This window comes from Chiloscyllium plagiosum, unplaced genomic scaffold (genome assembly GCF_037043375.1).
Source record: "Chiloscyllium plagiosum isolate Xiang-an unplaced genomic scaffold, Cpla_swu_hap1 HiC_scaffold_18, whole genome shotgun sequence".
In the NCBI taxonomy this organism is placed as follows: Eukaryota; Metazoa; Chordata; class Chondrichthyes; order Orectolobiformes; family Hemiscylliidae; genus Chiloscyllium; species Chiloscyllium plagiosum.
In genome coordinates this window covers 80,257,742-80,280,730 of record NW_028270156.1, presented here as the reverse complement: position 1 = coordinate 80,280,730, position 22,989 = coordinate 80,257,742, and the positions used below count along the sequence as shown (strand labels likewise).

General features: G+C 44.8%; 1 protein-coding gene across 4 annotated transcripts in view; it reads right to left on the bottom strand.

Annotated features, from left to right (window-relative positions):
• acp2 (acid phosphatase 2, lysosomal) overlaps window positions 1–22,989 on the bottom strand; it is a 123,215-nt gene that overhangs the window by 72,125 nt on the left and 28,101 nt on the right. For all 4 annotated transcript variants that reach the window (XM_043706324.2, XM_043706322.2, XM_043706323.2 and 1 more), the window contains exons 4-7: window positions 21,340–21,492; window positions 21,034–21,132; window positions 8,157–8,243; window positions 7,116–7,248 (exon numbers count right to left, since the gene is read on the bottom strand). In XM_043706324.2, coding sequence (XP_043562259.1) covers window positions 7,116–7,248; window positions 8,157–8,243; window positions 21,034–21,132; window positions 21,340–21,492 — 472 coding nt within the window. The remainder of the gene's footprint in view (window positions 1–7,115; window positions 7,249–8,156; window positions 8,244–21,033; window positions 21,133–21,339; window positions 21,493–22,989) is intronic.

Sequence of the window (22,989 nt, the reverse complement as noted above, 5' to 3'; positions counted from 1 at the left end):
TGTGTAAGAAAGGCAAGGTTACAGTGATCATGGGGGATTTCAAATGCAGGTGGACTTGAAATATCAAGTTGGTAGTGGATTGCAAGAAATTTGTGGAATGTCTACAAGATGGCTTTTTGGAGCGGCTTGTGGTGGACCACATAAGGGAACAGGCAATTCTGGATTTAGTGCCGTGCAATGAGGCAGACTTGATAAGTGAGTTTTAGATGAGGGAAGTGACCATAATATGACAGAATTTACTGTGCAATTTGAGAGGGAGAAGGTAGAATCAGATGTATAAAGGCAACTCCAGAGGCATGAGGGAGGAGTTTCTGGGCTGCTCTCCAGAGTTCGGAAGGATATTGAAGAGACAGTGGAGGCTTTAGTTGTGGTTTTTCAGCAATGACTCGAGTCAGGCAGGGTCACAGAGGACTGGAAAATCACGAATGTAACCCCCCCTGTTTAAGAAGGGAGTAAGGACTTAGCAAATTGTCAGCGATTCAGTCAAACTGCTGTGGATGGTTCTGACTAACAGCCAAGGCATATTGGTGTTTTTTTTTTACCATCCCTGGCCAACTTATGTGGAGGAATTGTTAATTTAAAAACTTAAAGAACTCATATCCTTTGACAATTTGGAGTGGAAGAATGCCAAAAGGAAAAGGAGTGAGCAAACAGCAGTAAGGAAGACACTCCCCTGCAGCACCGGCCTCTCCTGAACCCCCTCCCCTGGGGACCTGACGAACTCACCGGAATTGATGGCGGCGATAGCGAGACTTATCGTGAAGGTAAAGGTGAAGGTGGTGGGCAGCCAGTCAGCTTCTTTGAAAACTGGCTGCTGCAGTTTCTGGTACTTCAAATTGAATCTGGGCAGCTGCGTGGCTGAACATCTCCGGGACACCCGCACCAATCAACCGAGCACTTTAACACCCCCTCCTCCATCGCCACTCCCTTACCACCCAAAGCCTGGAGAAAGAACGCCTCATCTTCCGCCTCGGAATCCTTCAAATTCATGGCATCAATATGGACTTCACCAGTTTCCTCATTTCCCCACCCCCCACCTTACCAGAGTTCCAACCTTCCAGTTCAGCACCGTCCTCATGACCTGTCCCATCTGTCCATCTTCGTTCCACCTATCTGCTCCACCCTCCCCTCTGACCTATTACCTTTCCCCCCATCTCCATCCACCTATTGCACTCTCAGTTACCCCCCCACCAGCCCCAGCCCCAGCCCCAGCCCCCCCCCCCCCCCACCCTCACATTTATCCCTCCACCCCCGAGGCTCCCAGCCTCATTCCTGATGAAGGGCTTTTACCAGAAACATCGATTTTCCTGCTCCTTGGATGCTGCCTGACCTGCTGTGCTTTTCCAGCACCACACTCTAATCTCCAGTCCTCACTTCCATCCTGCATATTGAAAGGGCCTATCGGGTGGCAGTGCACAGGTCTGGGCTGGTACAGCGCCCCCTACCTGGTCCTAGAGCACTTCCTCACATACAGGGACAAGCAAAGAGATAAGGAAGCCTCCAGATCCCTGAGGAAAGGTCCATAGGCACTGCTGCACAAGGGGTCAAAAATCATGTTTTTCCAGGATTTCTCAGCAGCTGTAATTCAAAAGAGGAAGTCCTTCGATTAAGTTAAAAAGAGACTGAGGAACCTGGGCATCCAGTACTCCATGAAGTACCCCGCGGTGGTCTGTTTCAGCCACGAGGACTCAGTTTATACATTTGACTCGGCGGATAAAGCCAAGAACTTGGTAGACACTTGGTCTGAAGAATACGGTTAATGCCTGTCCTCATTTCCTTCTTTCCCTGTTTTCACTTTCCCCCTTTTTTTTCCCTTTCCCTAATAATTTTTTTTAAAGTACAAAATTCTTGGAAATATGTTGTTCCGATTGTATTTTGATAACTGGACATTATAATGGGAAATTTTGTGGGTGCCCTTTGTTGTTTTACCTTTTTTAAATTCTTTTTCTTTGTTAGTCACAAGTAGAGATGACATGGAGCCGGGGATGGGCGGAGTGCTTATCCTGACTTTGTCTTCTTTTGTTGACTTCAGGATCATTTCCTTGTTTATTTACTTTTGTTTGTCTAAGGCTGGGGCACAGTCAGGGCTTGAAGGAGCTGTGCAGGAGGGGACGGGAAGGGTGAGTGCCCCCTATGGGGGGGGGGGGGGGGGGGGGATTAGCAACAGTTGTTTTTGTATACATAATTTTGTGACTCTGAGTCTCCATTTACTTGTGCTCGGCACATTGCAAGTAGGGTTCTCCCTCCCGGGAGTTTAAGTGTCTCTGAAAGGGGATACGGTGAAGTGAGTGTTAAATGAATGTTAAATGGTGCACCTGGAATGTCAAGGGAAGTCATTCGCCTGCTAAAAAGGAAAAAAAAGTGCTTTCTAGCCTCAAGAGGGAAAAAGAGTTGTAGGAAACTCATCTTGACAATGGGGAACACCTGAAGTGACAACACGGGGGTTATGATTGAGTATTCTTTTCATTCTTTATTACTAAAAGTAGGCGAGTGGCTGTACTTATCCAGAAAAATCTTCCGTTCACATTATTAGATCAGGTGAAAGATGTGCAAGGGTGGTTTGTGATACTTGTGGCCCCGATACATGGGGAGAAATATGGCATTTAAAATGTCTACTGTCCTCCGGCACATCCCCTCAAATTTTTGATTAGTGCCTTTGGAACAAGGGACATTATTATTGGGGGGGGGGGATTTCAATTGCCTTTCGGATCCAACAGTGGACAGGACGCCCAGTGAGCCTCCAACTATTCCTTCGCAGGCCAAGCAGGTGGCTGACTTTTGCGAGGAGTTGGGACTGGTGGATATTTGGTGATATTTTTGCCCTGCCAGCAGTGGCTTCACCTTTTCTTCAAACCCACCAAAAATGTCATACGAGGATTGATTTTTTTGGCTCCACCAACCCTTCTGGATTTGATTATGGGTTGTAAAATTGGGAACATAGCAGATCATGCGGCGGTATATTTGAAGGTTAAGGCCAAGAGTGTGGGGCTAGGTTTGCGGCACTGGCGTCTGGATCCTTTTCTCCTTAAGGATTCCAAACTTGTGGAATACTTTTTGAGGGAGTTTCAGGAGTTCTTGACTATCAACTCAGGTGCGGCTAGTAGTCCGTCTATGCTATGGGAGACTGCTAAGGCCTTTGCTAGGGGATTAGCTATTTCCTATTTGGCTAGCCGGAAATGACAGAAGGAGGAACAGCAGAGTCTACTTGAGAAGCGGCTGAGGCGGCACATTTCGAGAGGCCTTTGGTGACCAAGCTACAGCGGATCATGGCCCTTCGGCTGCCTTGAATTCAATACTGACAGAAACTGCAAAGAAAGAAATTGCTTTTGCTGGATAAAGGCTGTTCGAGTGGGGATTGGCCAGGCAAGTATTTAGTGTATCTGACTAGGAAAAAGCGTGCTCCCCAATCCATTTCTGCAGTTCGAGACAGCACTGGGGTCCTTACATAGGATGTCAAAAGGTTTAATGAGGCTTTTCGGAGATTTTACTTTGAATTGTATCAGTCTGAAGGTTGCGAGGATAGGAGGGCCAAGATGGTAACCTGTTTTAAGAGCCTGGATCTCCCAGGTGTAACCCTGGAACAGGCCTCTCTCCCTAATGCCCCCTTAACGGTTCGGGAAATACAGGAGGCAGCCAGGCAATCTTCAGAGTGGGAAAGCGCCTGGCCCTGATGGTCTCCCGGGTGAGTTTTATAAGGAGTTTATAGGGATTCTGTCAGGGCCGATGTTGGAGACGTACAATCACTCCGATATGCATTAAAGCCTACCACCATCTTCGACAGAAAGTAATATCGCCCTCATTCTTAAGAAGGGGAAGGTTCCTGAGGATTGTGCTTCACACAGGCCCATCTTTTAAATTCAGATTTTAAGATTCTGTCTAAGATTTTGGCACTAAGATTGGAGAAGGTGTTGCCCTTTATTGTCAAAGACGACCAGATAGGTTTTATAAAGGACTGTAGGTCTTCTAATAATATTAGAAGGTTGCTGAATATGACCCAAGTACGTCAGCAATGATCGATCCAGGGGCTGGTGATTTCCTTAGATGCAGAGAAAGCATTTGACCAGGTAATGGCAGTATCTCTTATGTCTTAGAGCGATTTGGGTTGGGTGGAGTCTTTGCTAGGTGGATGGAGGTTTTATATTGCCATCCTCTGGCCATGGTCATCACCAACGGGGTGAAGTCTGGGAATTTTAGGATTGTAAGGGCTAGTCGTCAAGGCTGCCCCCTCCCACCGTTGTTGTTTACATTGGTGATAGAGCCGCTGGCACAGACCGTCAGAATGTCCACATAACCACTCCAGAAGTGGGATCGAGGATACACAAGATTATACTGTATGTGGATGGTGTCCTTCTGTTTTTAATTAGATCCAATGACCTGCGTACCGCATTTGATACAATGTATCAATTCATTTGGGGCTATTTCAGGATGTAAGATCAACTTTGCAAAGTGAGAAGTATGCCTTTGGGGGACCTCAAGGAAGTGCCAGAGGTTGAAGGGGGTCCTAGGTTCCCCTTTAAGTGGTCACAGGCGGGTTTCCGATACCTAGGTATCTTTATTACCCCCATGTTTGATCGGTTATCTCGGACTAATTTTGCTCACCTGCTCGACAATGTTAGGCCGGATCTTCAGAGAAGGGAGGATCTTCCAATTTCATGGTTGGGCCAAATAGCCCTTATTAAGATGAATGTCCTCCCTCGTTTGCTATATTCCATGCGTACGCTCACTATAGTGTTTCCCAGGGCAACGTTGCAGAACTTATGAGTTGGTTTAGTTCCTTCGTCTGGTGTGGTGGGTAGCCCCTCATCAAATTTACTAAATTGCAGTTGCCTCAAGGATGGGGAGGAGTTGATTTCCCCCAGACATCAGGAGGTATCAATTGAGTTCCTTGCTGTTCTTTGTATGCAATTGGGCAGGTAACGATCCAGGCTCAACATGACTGGATTTAGAGACTTCCCAGGGAAAGTGCCCTCTTATTAACCTGTTGTTCATGGATATGATGAGGACAGTTATGGACCACTTCCGGAACACCATTGTTACTAGTATAGTCAAAGTATGGAGGGCAATGTGTCATAATGAGGGTTGCTTATCCAAGACTCACTCCCATAGTTGGAATGTCGGGGTTCCAACCAGCGATAATGGACTCCGGGTTCAAACTATGGGAAGTGAGCGGAGTTTCCAGTTTGGGAGACTTGTTTGAGGGGGAGGTTATGATGTCTTTTGAGCAACAGAGCCACAAATACGGCCTGTCCCGCTGAGATCTTTTCCATTTTTTTCAGGTTAGGGATTTCATCCAGAAGACGACTACGCTTCTCACTAAGCCCGATACGTAGAGGTTGTTGCTACGTTCCACAAGCACCCTTTCAGTTAGTGCCCTCTATCGCCTGCTGGGTGTAGGGCCCGGCAGGATTTTATCGGTTACGTGAGGTTTAGGAGCAGGAGCTAGGAGTGGAGATCTCTTCTGAAACATGGGAGGACATATGGGAAGAATGTGCAAAAGATCTCAATTTGTAATAGAACATGCGCTACGCAGTTAAAAGTTCTGCACAGGGTTCATTTGGCACCAGGCCGTCTGGCGAAGTTTAAAAAAGGGACATCTCCAGGGTACCCCAAATGTAAATTAGGTGCAAGTACTCTTACCCATTGCTTCTGGACATGCCACAGGCTCCATGTTTATTGGCAGGAGAAATAGGGAGAGTATAGAGGATTGAAGTTAAAGTAGACCTGATATCTCTTCTCCAAGGTCTACCGAATAGATCATCTTTAGACGGTAAATATTCTTACTAGAAATTTCTAGCACTATTTCTCACCCTGGACACTAGAAAAATGGGGTTGATAAACCGATCAGCCATGATTGAATGGTGGAGCAGACTCGTTGGGCTGAATGGCCTGATTTCTGCTCCTATGGTCTAATACCACTTGGCCATTGCCTGGTTGAGTTTGATGGAGTGGATGCAGGCTTCTCGATCAACGTGGCAGAGTATAAAAATAAAAGGCAAGCGATTTAAGACTGAGACGAGGAGAAACGACTTTAGAGGTTGATGAATCTTTGGAATTCTCTACCATCAAGGTCTGTGGTTGCTCAGTCATTGAGTCCAACATAAAGATCAAAAGATTTCTAGATACTATTGACATCAAGGAATGGAAATGGTGGAAAAGTGTGATGAGATAGATAATTAGCCATGAGCTTGAACTGTGGAGCAGGTACAGGGGGATAAATGGCCTATTTCTGCAAGTATGTTCCTAGATTTCAAAAGGCAAGGCTATAATAGGGCTTTAGAAAGTGCCTTGCTTTAAGAAGCCTTCGATCTTGCCTCACTCAAGGACAAGTGAAGACAGGGTGGTTTCAGGGGCAATTTAATTGTGAGAGGATCCACGGGTTCTTCCCAGTGATCACGATGTGGGGTGACCAGAAGGTTCATCCAGAGAGATATATTCTGAGGGAAACACTGACAATCAGAGCAGAGGGGAACAGAGAGATGAAAACTTGAAGCTACTCAGGATGAGAAGAGCAAGGTGCAAAGATACTTTTTGGGGGCAGCAAGTTTTGGAGTACAGGGTGTGGAAAGAAGGGGAGGGTTGAACAAGAGGAGAAGTAAGTATCTGGCTAATGGACCCAGGGTCAAATAAATAACTCTAATTGTTAGTTTCACAAATAGACCCGTCTGGCATTAATGCACAGAATTCTCATCGCAGAATTGTCACCTGTTGTCTCTCTGCTCCACATCAGACTCATCCACCCTATTGACTTCTCTATGCCTGAAATGTGTGGCTTTCTCAGTATAGGCCTGTATGTAAATGTCTTTGGTTTATCCACAAGTATGAATCCCAATCCAATTCTTCAGTCCTGTTGTAGGAGGTTGCAAGATGTAAAATATGACATCTCTTTATGGTAGGATGAGGACTGATGTAAAACTCAGTAACTGCCCATTAGGGAGGGCAGTCGATCAGGCATGCACTTCTGAGCTCAGAGTGGCATTGGAGCAGGTGCAGAGATGGTTCCTGATTCACCTTTTTCAGGGTTAGTGGAGCTCTGTCAGTAATCAGCTCACTATTTCCATCTCTGTTTGCTCGCTTCAATAATGTTTCCGAGGCTTTAATCTGAGGCCTTCACTCACCACCTTGCAGCCGCGATTTATCCTGCATTCCATGCAGGCGGAAGAGGAATTCCATGCCCAAGTTGTTCAGATGTGCCAGACGAGCAATCACTTTTGGTGTCACCCAGGAAGGCAGAGTGAAATTATGGATTTTCTGCCAAGATAAAAGTAAAAATACAAGCACTGGCCCACAGCTGGGTAACTCCGCGACACAGTCATGCTCATACACATTTTGTCAATTGCCAGGGTGGACAGCGAAGTATGGTGATGGACAGGTTACCCAGCAGCTCCCATCACTTCAGAAAAGAGATGAAGGCATTGAATACATGAGTGGGTTGAAGGCTTAGAGTGTGACATGAACATCATCATCAGAGACAGGAGGACATACGCATTAAGTTAAAGTGCAGAGTTGGAGAAGTTCCAGTTGGCTGACATTATTGTGTCACTCTGGAGGAGTGTGCTGCAGGGCGAGATTTGTTACAAAGTATTATGTACAGTTATTATAGGTGCGGCTTCAGTTGGCTAATCAGGAATACCACTGGCAGAATGCAGAGTTCAAGGTCGTTGAGACCAGTACCCTCAGTTAAACAAACCTTGCAACAATGAGCAAAGTACAATTTTGACAGTAACCAGCAAGCAATTGCAAAATGCTAACAGCACAAAAACAGGCCATTCAGTCTGTTAAATTCACTCTGTCACTCCCTCACCTTCTCTCCAGGGCCCTGCAAATTCTTCATGAACATTGTGGTGTTGACGAAATAATCACCTCAAACTTAAATTTATCTCAACATGAGCAGATCATATATTTGTGCAGCTCCTCATCATAGGCTGCTAAGACCAGATTAATAAAATGATAAATGGGATTCACAGTAGGACCACAAGACAAAGGATTACAAGTAGGCCATTCAGCCCATCGAGTGTGCTCGCATGGGTCATTTCATAATCCTCAGCTCCACTTTCCTGCCTTATTCTCAATTTACTTACAGATTAGTAATCTATGACAGAAAGGAAGTAAAATATGCTAGATCCACAAACCCAGCCATATATGCATAAGGTACTCACTTCACAAAGCAGGGTATCATATAGTTTCCACACATTGTTGAACATCACCTTAAGCTTGCTCTTTTCAGACAGCATGTCAAGAAAATCCTAGGTGTGCAACCAGAGAACATTATATCACATTATAGCCAGTTCATTGACAGAAAGTCAATACTCAGCCTGCTCTGGAAGCCAGCTTGCTGTGCCGCCACACTTTAGGAAAGATGCAAAGACAATCTTGAGAGACAGACAAATGGAAACAGAGTACAGCAAAGCTTGACCAGAATGGTTCCAGGACTGACAAAGTCATTTAGAGCGGTCAAAAAAGCTGGGGTTGTTTTCCTTTTATATTTATTAATTTATGGATTGAGGGCATTGCTAGCCCGCATTTATTGCCCATTCCAAAACGTCCAGAGGGCAGTCAAGAGTTAATCATACTGCTGTGGATCTCGAGTCACAAATAGGTAAAACCTGGAAAGGATGGCATTTTTGTTCTCTTAGTGAGCCAGATGGCCTTTTACGACAATCGACAACGGATTTACGGTCAAATTAGATTCTTAATTCCAGATATTTTATTGAATTCAAATTCCACCATCTGCCGTGGTGGGATTCAAATCCAGGTCCCCTGAATCCAGGTCTCAGTCTCTGTACTAACAGTCCAGCGATAATACCACTGGGCCAACACCTCCCCATAGAAGGTCGAAAGGAGGTCTGATGAAGATGCTTAGAATCATCAAGGGTTTTGATAAATCAGATCGAGAAACTCTTCCTTTTAGCAAAAGAACAGAGAACCCAAAAGAAATTTCACTCGACTCTTAGTTTAAAAGTTTCTGGATTTCTTTGCTTCTACCACAAGGAGAGTTATAAATTATTTATTTAAAGTTTCAGCCATTTCCCTACTCTCCACTATCAACTAATCTGTGTGCCTCTCAAATGGGTGAATGTTTACTTTATTCATTGCTTCCAAGCAAATTGTTTATGATCTATTTTTATGTCTCTTGTTTGTCTGTACTCATTTTCACATTCCTCTTTGCTCTTCAGTTGCTTCGTCCTTCTTTGAAAAAATTCTAAAATCTCCCAATTATCAGACTTCTCGCTCTGGTTAGGAACATTATTAACTTCTTTTGATTTAATGCCATCTGGATCTCCTCTCATGCCCTGACCACTTATGCAATTTTTATTTTTTGTGATTGTAAATATGTTTCAAAACTGTAACAATAATTGGTGTTTGCCTGTCCAGAGGGTTTTGATTGATCAGTTCATTCATCAGCTTCTGTTTAAGGGTTTATTGGGTAGCTGGTGCCTGGTACATGCTGAGACACAGGCATATTGTGACATAGGTGTGACTGACGGTGCTGGTGGGCTGTGGCAATTGGTAGAGAACAGAAATAGTGGAAGGACAGGAGAGTCCAAAAACAAAGTTAATGTGGCTAGAGGGTCTCCATGAAGGATTTGTTTAGAGTGATGGCAAGTCAAGTAGAGGTTTGAGATTGGCAAAGGATAAAGACGACAGGTGAAGGAAGGGTGAATGAAATGGGACAATCAATTGTAAAATGGTGAGCACAACTATCTGAAAGGTATTCTCCACGCTGAAAATGGTGACTGATGAGATTTAAATGGATGTTTTAGAAAATCTGTCAGGTGAGTCAGTGTTTATTCTGCAGAAGAAGATGATGATGATGATAACAGTTTATACTTTCCAAATGACTGGGAGAAGAGGAGGAGCCAGAGACGGGTGAGTATTGTCACTGTGTTATGTGGAACCTGGCGCTATCCATTTATAGCAAATTTTGGTTGCCCGAGGAACTTTGGTTAAGAATTGGTGAACTGGAGTCTGACGTATGGACACTACAATATATCAAGAAAGGGAGAGTTATGTGGTCACTGTCACATCTCTTTAATTACATTAAGTTTGGTCCAATAGGTAGGAGGTTCTTGCTCTCAGTGCAGAAGGCAGAGACTGAAGAGTGAATAAGCAAAGTGAGCATTATACAAGTGTGTGCGCGTGTGATGGGGGAAGGGGTGGAGAAGAGGGAGAAAAAAAGTCAATGCTGTAATAATAGGAAATGGCAAAGTTAGGAGAGTAAATACTGTTCTCTGCCGCTGAAGATAGAGTTCCAAAGAGTGTGTGTTACCAGGCCGAAGGGCATCACTTTTGCACAGGAGAGAAACCTGGAGCGGTAAGGGAAGGATCAATTTGTCGCGGTCTATCAAAGAACCAATGACATACCTCGGACCAGGACAATGCATAGGGATTAAAAGCTGCCTGAGGCTCATTTAATAAAAACATAAAAGCAATAATCATAGAATCACAGAATTCCCATAGTGTAGAAGCAGGCCATTTGGCTCATCAAGTCCACACCAACCTTCTGAACAGCATCCCAATGAAACCTATCCCCGAACCCTATCCCATGATTAATTCACTTAGCCTGCACAACCCTGGACACTATGGGCTATTTAGCGTGGCCAATCCACCTAACCTGCACATCTTTCGGGCGTGTGAGAAAACTAGAATAACTGGAGGAGACCCATGTACTTGCAGTGTGACCAAAACTGGGAAGTCAGTATTCAAGGATTTTAAACATTCTGGAAGAAGTGGCAAAAGTGAAAAGGTGGTGGGTGGAGTGTTTTTAACATACAGCAAACTTTGTTTTAATCAGCGCTTTACGAACTGGCACTCTTGATAAACTGGCAAAAATTATATACTCAAATACACCACTTTTCCCATAGACCCCATTAGCTCTATCAAGCGATTTTCTCTTAAGCAAGAGAACAACCTGAGTGTAAATGGTAAACAATTACAGTCCCAACACTGATCCCTGAGGCACACCACTAGCCACTGATCTCCAACCATAAAACATCCATTTATCCCTGCTCTTTGCTTTCTGTTAGTTAACCAATCCTCTATCCATGTTAATACATTACCCGCAAGCCTTGCACCTTTAACTCATGCAGCAGCCTTTTGTGCAGCACCTTCTCTAATGCCTTCTGGAAATCCAGATACACCACATCCACCCTTCCCCGGTGTCCACTGTGCTCATAACGTCCTCGAAGAATTCCAGTAAACTAATTAAACATGACCTGCCTTTCACGAACCCATGCTGTATCTCCCCCAGAAGGACAATTTCTCTACAGATGTCTAGCTATTTCTTCTTTAATGATAGACTCAAGCATATTCCTCACCACAGAAATTAAACTAGCAGGCCTAAAGTTACCACCTTTTGTCTGTCTCCTTTTTTAAACAGTGGCATCACATTTCCAATCCGTCGGAACCGCCCCAGAGTCCAGCCAATTGTGGTAAATTGACACCAGTGCATTTGCTATTTCCCCCACCATCTCTTTTAGTACTGTGGGACACATTCCATCAGGGGGTAGGAGACTTGTCCACTTTTAGCCCCATTAGTTTGCCCAACACTATCTCTTTGGTGATAATGATCAGTTTTAGATCCTTACCTATCATAGCATCCTTGACATCATTTATTGGCATATTGTGTCTTCCACTGTGAAGACTGAACAGGTATTTTGTGTCAACGCCTTGGCCATTTCCTTATTTTCATTTATTAAATCTCCTTATCATTCTCTAAAGTAACAATGTTTACTTTATCCAGTCTTTTACCTTTTATATATTTATAGAATCTTTTGCTACCTATTTTTCCATTGAGCTAGTTTACTCTCAATCTATCTTACCTTTCTTGATACCTTTTGTGACTTTCTGTTGACCTTTAAAGATTTCCCAATCCTCTCATTTATCATTAATCTTTGCCACTCTATACATGCATTAGCTTTCAATTTGATACCTCCTTTATTTACTTAGTTATCCATGGCTGATTATACCATTTCCTACAGTCCTTCCTTTTCACTGGATTGGTTCAGACTACACTCACTGGAATTAGAAGAATGAGGTTCGTTTCTCACAGAAATCTATAATATTCTAACACTTGGAATGATAGAGAATTTTGAGAAGATTTGTAGCTCAGGTTGAGGTCTTGGATGTAAGTTTGCTCGCTGAGCTGTTCCAGGGTTTAGATGTTTCAAAAGGAATTTTTGGCGAGAGGGGGAGGGAGTAAAAGAGTGGCATTGCTGCAGAAAGGGAGGTCATTGGGGAGGGTTTGTCTCCACAGTCAGTATGGGTGGAAGTCGGAAACAGAAAAGGAGCAGTCACTTTACTGGCAGATTTCCACAGATCCCCAAACCATCACCACCACCACACCACAACCCCCCCCCACCCCCAACCCCCAACCACCACCATGCCACCCCCCCCCCCCCCCACACCCCCAAACAAAGTCTTGGAGGATCAAATTGGGAGGTGGATTTTGGAAAAGTGCAGAAGTAACAGGATTGTTGTCATGGGTGACTTCAACTTCACTAATATTGATTGGAACCTCCTTGGTTCAAATAGTTTGGATGGAGCAGTTTTTGTCAGGTGCATCAAGAAAGGGTTCCTGACTCAATGTAGACAGGCTGAATACAAGGAAGGTAATATTGGATTTGCTGCTTGGCAATGAACCATGTCAGGTGCCCGAGTTCTCTTTGGGAGACTATTTTGGTGATAGTGATCACAACTCCCTAAATTTTACTATAGTCATGGAGAGGGATAGGAGCATATGGAGTCAGAGATGTGCAGCATGGAAACAGACACTTCGGTCCAACCCATCCATGCCGACCAGATATCCCAACCCAATCTAGTCCCACCTGCCAGCACCCGGCGCATATCCCTCCAAACCCTTCCTATTCATATACCCATCCAAATGCCTCTTAAATGTTGCAACGGTACCAGCCTCCACTACATCCTCTGGCAGCTCATGCCATGCACGTACCACCCTCTGCGTGAAAAAGTTGCCCCTTAGGTCTCTTTTATATCTTTCCCCTCTCACCCTAAACCTATGACCTCTAGTTCTGGACTCCCCCACCCCAGGGAAAAGACTGTGTCAATTTATCCTATCCATGCCCCTCATAATTTTGTAAACCTCTATAATGTCACCCCTCAGCCTCCGACGCTCCAGGGAAAACAGCCCCAGCCTATTCAGCCTCTCCCTGTAGCTCAGATCCTCCAACCCTGGCAACATCCTTGTAAATCTTTTCTGAACCCTTTCAAGTTTCACAACATCTTTCCAATAGGAAGGAGACCAGAATTGCACGCAATATTCCAACAGTGGCCTAACCAATGTCCTGTACAGCCGCAACATGACCTCCCAACTCCTGTACTCAATACTCTGACCATAAAGGAAAGCATACCAAACGCCTTCATCACTATCCTTTCTATCTGCGACTCCACTTTTAAGGAGCTATGAACCTGCACTCCAAGGTCTCTTTGTTCAGCAACACTCCCTAGGACCTTACCATTAAGTGTATAAGTCCTGCTAAGATTTGTTTTCCCAAAATGCAGCACCTCGCATTTATCTAAATTAAACTCCATCTGCCACTTTTCAGCCCATTGGCCCAACTGGTACAGATCCTGTTGTAATCTGAGGTAACCCTCTTCGCTGTCCACTACACCTCCAATTTTGGTGTCATCTGCAAACTTACTAACTGTAGCTCTTATGCTCGCATCTAAATCATTTATGTAAATGACAAAAAGTAGTGTGTCCAGCACCGATCCTTGTGGCACTTCACTGGTCACAGGCCTCCAGTCTGAAAAATAACCCTCCACCACCACCCTCTGTCTTCTACCTTTGAACCAGTTCTGTATTCAAATGGCTAGTTCTCCCTGTATTCCATGAGATCTAACCTAGCTAATCAGTCTCCCATGGGAACCTTGTCGAACGCCTTACTGAAATCCATATAGATCACATCTACTACTCTGCCCTCATCAATCTTCTTTGTTACTTCTTCAAAAAACTCAGTCAAGCTTGTGAGACATGATTTCCCACGCACAAAGCCATGTTGACTATCCCCCGAATCAGTCCTTGCCTTTCCTAATATACGTACATCCTGTCCCTCAGGATTTCCTCCAACAACTTGCCCACCACCGAGGTCAGGCTCATTGGTCTATAGTTCCCTGGCTTGTCCTTACCACCCTTCTTAAACAGTGGCACCACGTTTGCCAACCTCCAGTCTTCCGGCACCTCACCTATGACTATCGATGATAGAAATATCTCAGCAAGAGGCCCAGTAATCACTTCTCTAGCTTCCCACAGATTTTCCGAGTACACCTGATCAGGTCCTGAGGATTTATCCACTTTTAACCGTTTCAAGACATCCAGCACTTCCTCCTCTGTAATCTGGACATTTTGCAAGATGTCACCGTCTATTTCTCGACTGTCTATATCTTCCATATCATTATCCACAGTAAATACTGATACAAAATATTCATTTAGTATCTCCCCCATTTTCTGTGGCTCCACACAAAGGCCGCTTTGAGGGGCCCTATTCTCTTCCTAGTTACCCTTTTGCCCTTAACATATTTGTAAAAACCCTTTGGATTCTCCTTAATTCTATTTGCCAAAGCTATCTCATGCCCCCGTTTTGCCCTCCTGATTTCCCTCTGAAGGATACTCCTGCTTTCTTTATATTCTACTAAGGATTCACTCGATCTACCCTGTCTATGCCTGACATATACTTCCTTCTTTTTCTTAACCAAACCCTCAATTTCTTTAGTCATCCAGTATTCCCTATACCTACCAGCCTTCCCTTTCACCCTGACAGGAATATACTTTCTCTGGATTCTTGTTATCTCGTTTCTGAAGGCTTCCCATTTTCCACCCGTCCCTTTACCTGCGAACATCTGCCTCCAATCAGCTTTCGAACGTTCTTGCCTAATACCGTCAAAATTGTCCTGATGGTATGGGAAAGTTTTAATTGGTGGAGGAGGGATTACAATGTTATTAGGCAGGAACAGGCATGCCTAAATTGGGAACAGATCTTTCTCGGGGAAATGCATGACAGAAATGTGGAGGTTGTTTAGGAAGCACTTGCTGATAATGCTGGATAGGTTTGTCCCACTGAGGCAAGGAAGGGATGGTAGGTTGAAAGAACCTTGGGTGACAAGAGATGTGGAACATCTAGTCAAAGGGAAGAAGGAGGCTTACTTAAGGTTGAGAAGGCAAGGATCAGACAGGGCTCTAGAGAGGTACAAGGTAGCCAGGAAGGAACTGAAGAATGGACTTAGGAGAGCTGGAGGGGAGCATGAAAAAGCTTAAGCAGGTAGAATTACGGAAAATCCTAAGGCATTCTACACTTATGTGAGGAACAAGAGGATGGCCAGAGTGAGTAAAGATGGGGTGAAGGTGATAAGTCAGAGGGGAGGGTGGAGCAGATAGATGGGAAGGAAGTTACCTGGTTGGACAATTCAAGAGGGTAGTGCTGAGTTGGAAGGTTGGATCTGGGATAAGGTGGGGGGAGGGGAAATGAGGAAACTGGTGAAATCCACTTTATCCCAGATCCAACCTTCCAATTCAGCACCACCCTCTTGATTTGTCCAACCTGTCCACCTTCCTTCCCACCTATTTGCTCCACCCTCCTCTCCGACCTATCACCTTCACCCCCACCGTCATCTACCTATTGCATTCCCAGCTACCTATCCCCCAGCCCCACCGCCCCCTCCCATTTATCTCTCCATCCCCTCAGGCCACCAGCCTAATTTCTAATGAAGAGCTTATGCCCGAAACGTCGACTCTCCTGCTCCTCAGATGCTGCCTGACCTGCTGTGCTTTGCCAGCGCCACAGTTTTTGACTTAGTGGTTAAGAGACACAGCTAACAACAACTGATGGAGGATGAATAAATTGGCTGTGTCTCTTAACCACTAAGTCAAAAGCTGTGGCGCTGGAAAAGCACAGGTCAGGCAACATCTGAGGAGCAGGAAAGTCGACGTTTCGGGCATAAGCTCTTAATCAGGAATAAATTAACCAATAAGTCAGAAAAGTTACAAGTCAAAGTACCTGGAGAAAAAGAGTCAAGGAGCAAGTCCGAACAAACCACAAATCTGTGGATGACAACTATTGAACTGCCTTACCTCCACCTCCACCCATAACACCCACAAGTTTTTGGATCTATTGGTATCTTGTGTAGAGGGAGTTCTAAGGAGGTTAGGAGTTTAATGAGTAGTTATATTCTGGATTAGTGGTGCTGGAAGAGCACAGCAGTTCAGGCAGCATCCGAGGAGCAGTAAAATCGACATTTCGGGCAAAAGCCCTTCATCAGGAATAAAGGCAGAGAGCCTGAAGAGTGGAGAGATAAGCTAGAGGAGGGTGGGGGTGGGGAGAAAGTAGCATAGAGTACAATAGGTGAATGGGGGTGGGGATGAAGGTGATAGGTCAGAGAGGAGGGTGGAGTGGATAGGTGGAAAGGAAGATAGGCAGGTAGGACAAGTCATGGGGACAGTGCTGAGCTGGAAGTTTAGAGCTAGGGTGAGGTGGGGGAAGGGGAAATGAAGAAACTGTTGAAGTCCACATTGATGCCCTGGGGTTGAAGTGTTCTGAGGCGGAAGATGAGGCGTTCTTCCTCCAGGCGTCTGGTGGTGAGGGAGTGGCGGTGAAGGAGGCCCAGGACCTCCATGTCCTCGGCAGAGTGGGAGGGGGAGTTGAAATGTTGGGTGGTATGGTTGATTGGTGCGGGTGTCCCGGAGATGTTCTCTAAAGCGCTCTGCTAGGAGGCGTCCAGTCTCCCCAACGCAGAGGTGACCGCATCGGGAGCAACAGATGCAATAAATGATATTGGTGGATGTGCAGGTAAACCTTTGATGGATGTGGAAGGCTCCTTTAGGGCCTTGGATGGAGATGAGGAAGGAGGTGTGGGCGCAGGTTTCGCAATTCCTGCGGTGGCAGGGGAAGGTGCCAGGATGGGAGGGTGGATTGTAAGGGGGGGTGGAACGTGGACCTGACCAGGTAGTCACGGAGGGAACAGTGTTTGCAGAAGGCGGAGAGGGGTGTGGAGGGAAATATATCCCTGGTGGTGGGGTCTTTTTGGAGGTGGCGGAAATGCTGGCGGATGATTTGGTTTATGCGAAGGTTGGTAGGATGGAAGGTGAGCACCAAGGGCATTCTGTCCTTGTTAGAGTTGGAGGGTTGGGGTCTGAGGACGAAGGTGCGGGATGTGGACGAGATGCATTGAAGGGCATCTTTAAACACATGGGAAGAGAAATTGCGGTCTCTAAAGAAGGAGGCCATTTGGTGTGTTCTATGGTGGAACTGGTCCTCCTGGGAGCAGATACGGCGGAGGCGGAGGAATTGGGAATAAGGGATGGCATTTTTGCAAGAGGTAGGGTGGGAAGAGGTGTAATTCAGGTAGCTGTGGGAGTCGGTGGGTTTGTAAAAAATGTCAGTGTCAAGTCGGTCGTCATTAATGGACTTGGAGAGGTCCAGGAAGGGGAGGGAGGTGTCAGAGATGGTCCAGGTAAATTTTACCGAGTAGAGTTATATGCCAACAGTTTATGATTGTTTACCTGTAACTTGTGTCCAATAATTTGTATTAAATAACAAACATTAAGCACACAAATCTGGACTGTGGTTTCTGCCAACCTGGGTGTAAGACAGATAAATTGCATACTTTATAAGATGTTAAATTTCAGTGTCAAGTCCAGGAGCAGCGGGGCTCAATGTTTACTGTGCTATCTCAGTGAGGCATAACGACAGTGAAAGAGATTTGAAAGATTGAGGTCACTTCTGCTATTGTCACCCTAGGTACCCTCACCCTACAATGCAACGTACTTGAACACAGTCGCTTTTGAAGAGAAAGAATGAGAGAAGATAGAGAATGAAAGGAAGGCAGGAAGGAGAGCAAAGAAGAAAGAGTGAAGAGAGACACAGAAAGAAAACAGATATATTTGTATTGGCAATCCTATATCTCAAAGTTCTTTGTCTTTTGTACTCAGAGTCAGACAGTCAGAGATGTACAGCACAGAAATAGACCCTTCGCTCCAACTCATCCATGCCGACCAGATTTCCCAACCCAATCTAGTCCCACTGGCCCATATCCCTCCAAACCCTTCCTATTCATATACCCATCCAAATGCCTCTTAAATGTTGCAATTGTACCAGCCTCCCCACTTCCTCTGGCAGCTCGTTCCATACACGTACCACCCTCTGTGTGAAAAAGTTGCCCCTTAGGTCTCTATTGTATCTTTCCCCTCTCACCCTAAACCTATGCCTCTAGTTCTAGACTCTCCCACCCCAGGGAAAAGACTTTGTCTATTTATCCTATTCATGCCCCTCATGATTTTATAAACCTCTATAAAGTCATCCCTCAGCCTCCAAAGCTCCAGGTAAACAGGGAGAACTAGTCATTTGGATACAGAGCTGGCTTGAAGGTAGAAGACAGAGGGTGGTAGTGGAGGGTTTTTTTTTTCAGATTGGAGGCTTTGTAGGTTATCTAGACACTAGGTCCTACCTTTGTAGGTCATCTAGACCCCTATGAATATCTCACTTCCTGGTTAGTATAGCAGTTAGGACTCACGCCTATCATGCAGGAGACTGGTGTTCAATTCCTCTCCCTATAGCTCAAATCCTCCAACCTGGCAACATCCTCGTAAGATTTGCTTTTCCAAAATGCAGCACCTCACATTTATCTAAATTAAACTCCATCTGCCATTTCTCAGCCCATTGGCCCATCTGATCATGATCCCGTTGTAATCTGAGGTAACCTTCTTCGCTGTCCACTGCTATGGCGAGTACAACACTCCTCAGATATGGGAACCAAAACTGTACAAAAAGGTGCAGTCACACCAAGGTTCTATACACATATGATGGATGAAAATAAGAAATTAGAAAAGGAGCAGGTCTTGAGCCTGCACAACTATAGGGGTGGCACAGTAGCTCAGTGGTTAGCACTGCTGCCTCTCAGCGCCAGGGACCTGGGTTCGATTCCAGCCACGGGCGACTGTGTCTGCATGGGTTTCCTCCAGGTCCTCCGGTTTCCTCCCACAATCTAAAGTTGTGCAGGTTAGGTGAATTGGCTATGTTAAATTGCGCATAGTGTTCAGGGATATGTAGGTTAGGTGCATTAGGTCAAGGGTAAAGTATGAGAATGGCGTAATGGGTCTGGGTGGGTTACTCTTCAGAGGGTTGGTGTGGACTTATTGGGCCAAATAGCTTGTTTCCACACTGTAGGGATTCTATGGTAAAGCTCCAACTCCTCAGTCACAACACGCCCCCATAACATGCAACCTCAGGTAAAAAATCTGTCTAACTCAAGAGTTTGACATATCCATTGACTGAGCATCCACTGTTCTCTGGGGAAGATAGCCCTACTCTCTACACCTTAAATGGAAGATCCCTTTATTTTAAACTAAGTTCCAGTTTCTTTCACAACGAGAAACTTAGCAGTCCTCTGTTGAGTCCCTCAGGAGGGGATCTCATGTTTTAATGAAATCAGCTCTCATTTTCTAAACTCCGGTGGGTACAGGAAAAACTTACTCATCCTTTTCTCAAGTAAAAGTCTTCAACCCAGCCTTCTCTGAACTGCCTTAAGTGCAAGAGCATCCCTCCTCACCACCAAAACTATACATAATATTCTAAGTACAGTCTCCCTAATTCTCTGTACAGTGGTGGCAAGATTTCCATATTTTTATACAACAAATCTCCTTTTATAAAGACAAAGATTCATTTTCCAATTAATTAATGTACCTGCATATTAATTAATGTACCTGCATATTAATTTGTTGTGAATCAGGTCACTCTGTACTGCATCATCCTGCATTTAAGTAATATTTTGCTTTCTATTTTTCCTAATAAAATGGACAACTTCATATCGCCCACATTATCGTCCATTTGCCAAATCATTATCCACAAGCCTTTGTCTTGTAAATCTGTCTTGTAAATGTTCGAAGACTCTGCTTTCACCCCTTTTTGAGGAGGAGAGTTCCAAAATCTCATGACTTTGGAGAGAAATGATTTTGTCTCATCTATTGTAATTGAAAGACCTGGATTCTTTCAGAGATAGTATCCATTCCCCATTTACTCTGTCAAGACCCTCCAGGCTTTATATATTTTAGTCAAGTTGCCACTTACTCTTTTGAAGTTGGGCAGATACAAGCCAAGCCTGTTCAACTTTTCATAAGACACAGGTGCAGAATGAGGCATTGGGCTCATCAAGATTTCCTTGTTTGTGAAGTCATGACGGATCGGAGTCCGAGTCCTCGAATCCACTTTCCCGCCTTTTCCCCAGCACCCTTGATTCCCTTACTGAATGAAAATCTCTCTCTCTCTCAGCCTTAACTGCCCTCTGTGTAATTAGGAATAGGCAATAAATGCAGCTGTGGCCAGCGACACCCGCATCCCGTGAGTGAACACAAAATAAACCATCCATCTCTTTCCATTTATCAACCGATCCTAAATATTCTGTACCCTTCAAGATTCAGGTCCCAGTCAATGTCATCCTGCAGTTATGTCTTTGTAATGGCTGCTAGGTTGTAGTTCTTCATTTTTATCTGCAATCTCTATTCATTTGTTTTGTTTCGAATGTCATATGTGCTCAGGCACAAGCTATAGTTTTATCCTTCCACTTTCTTTGAAAATTCTTGTTGTATCGATTGGTTAACTCTTAGATCCATACTCTTTATCCTTCCCGTCATGGTCTGTTTACACTTCCCATATTAATGCCTAACTCTTTGGCCTTGACTCCACTCTTTGATTTACCACATCTTGACAAATTTGACCCCTTACAGTTTAAAACAATGTCGATTTGAAGCTGGCAAATACATCAGCTTTAGCACCGCTCAGGTTGAGACTGAATCATTAGTACAGCGCACTTTTACCTCGCTACTGGTGCCAGTGCTCAATGTGGAGGACTCAACTTCACTCTCAATAATAAAGCAAGGTGCTCAGTTCAAGTGCAATTTAGGAAGGGTAGGAAATTCTTGTCTTGCCAGTGATGCCCAGGTCCAGAGAATATTTTCAAAATCAATGCTGGAACTTCACACAGTTGCATGTAAAAGGCACACATTACTAACAAGTTCATGACACTTGCCTGATTTTCCTTCATGGTTTCTTCAATTATTTTGCTGTTCAGTGACTCGTTCAACAGCTTCTCATAGCGAGGGCAGTTTGATAATGGGAACTTGAGGAGCTGGAACAACACACAGAACTTTCAGCAGACTTTAGGTGAAGACAGCTCAACTTGCACCACAATAAGTTGAAGGAGAGCCTGGATCATGCCAGGCATCAATGTCAAACTATGCGTAAATGGGTGGCGAGTCCCCATCCTGTTCCAGAAAGTAATTCAGGTATCAGGACCTCAAGATTTCTCCACATTTCCAGCCTTGGGGATACTTACCTTTTCATCTTTCAAAGGCACTGTATGCACAGGGATGGGCTGCCAGTTAAGATCAGGCTGGAAGATCTGATGTCCATGTGGAGGGTACAGACCAGCAAGATCTGCTTGAGCACTCATCAGAGTTCGGTCGATATCTGTACTCCGAACGTAAATCTACAGCAGAGAGAAAGTACAGGTCAAAGACACGCCAGGTGAGTTCTTAAGGTCAAGTGGCTTGCCTGGTATGGGGCAACAAGGCTACCAAGCGTTTCCGCTGTTCCTCATAATCACTAGGTCAACTGCCAACCCAACATGCTCCCTACAGCACCTGCACTTAAAGACTGCAGTTTTTCAAAGAGAATATAGAGAGGCACCTCTTTACAGAAACTAGGGCCAGTCCTGGAAATAAAAAGCACCTTCACTGTTGAATGTAAAGGTCACCTTCCCTGCAGGCATTGTGCATTACAGTGATCATAACTGAAGACAAGCGTGTTTCACCGAAGCTGTGAAATACCAAGTGCCTCGATGATGGGATGTGGACAAGCTAGGTCCATTGATGGTGGTATCCAGAATGTTCTGATAGTCTGTGTGGAAGGCCAGCTTGCAGTCTACAGCATTGACTTCCTGTTCCTGAAGTTGCTGCGGTGCATGGATTTCAGAGGCCCAGCTAGAATAAAAATTAGAGGGAACACCAGGTGTCCAGCCACCAAGCACAGTGCATGGACAGATTGTGTTGTTCCTCTGTTGCAGCGCTCCTCCTGAAACAATAGAGTACATGACAGTGCAGAAAGATCCCACTAATGACTTTATCGACTATGAAAAAGCTAGCAAAGTGTGGTGCTAGAAAACGCACAGGAGGTCAGGCAGCAGAGGAGCAGGAGAGTCGATGTTTCAAGCATGACCCTCTATCTGGACCTGAACCATCATGCCCATTTCTTCCTGGGTTTACTGTGAATTAATCATGAGGCAAAGCAGATTTTACTCTCAAATTCAACTCCCCCTGTGATTGTTTTATTTCAAAAATATACTTTGTTCAGAAAAATATCTTTACAAACATACGTATTCACTAAAGCAGTTCTGTTCTGTACAGTAGCATAAGAAGAAACAATTGGATTTTGACTTTATCCCGCAAATAAATCAAAATGCATTTCTTATTTGTATAAAATTATATTTACAAATATCGGGAGGGTCCGATAATTGAATGGAGCCCCATTTAACTTCGGTAGAAGTACCTTAGTTGGTGGTCTTTCTCTACTGTGCCTTGGTGGTCGCTGCCCCAAGCTTTGGTACATCCCTGGACCTTGGAATATGCCAGTTTGCAATACTCAGCCAAAGTCAGCTCCTAGTGTTGGAAGGCCAACAAGCTTAGGACAGACAAAAGAGTGTCTTTCACCAAGTCAATGGTTGTCTAGGTGTGCATCCCAGAGAATAGTCCATTCAGCACAAAATCCTGCATCATGGAACTGCTTAGGACAAAAACCACTATATCACTCCAGACTTCCTTTGCAAAGGCACGTTCCAGGAGGACACATGTGACAGTCTCTACTTCATCACAGCTGCTTTGAGGAAAACATTCAGTGGTACAGAAGGGTGTACATAAAGGATCTCACAGGTAGTATTCGACTCATTACCAGTCGAAGTGGTGTCCTTCCTTATCTATATGGAAGGATA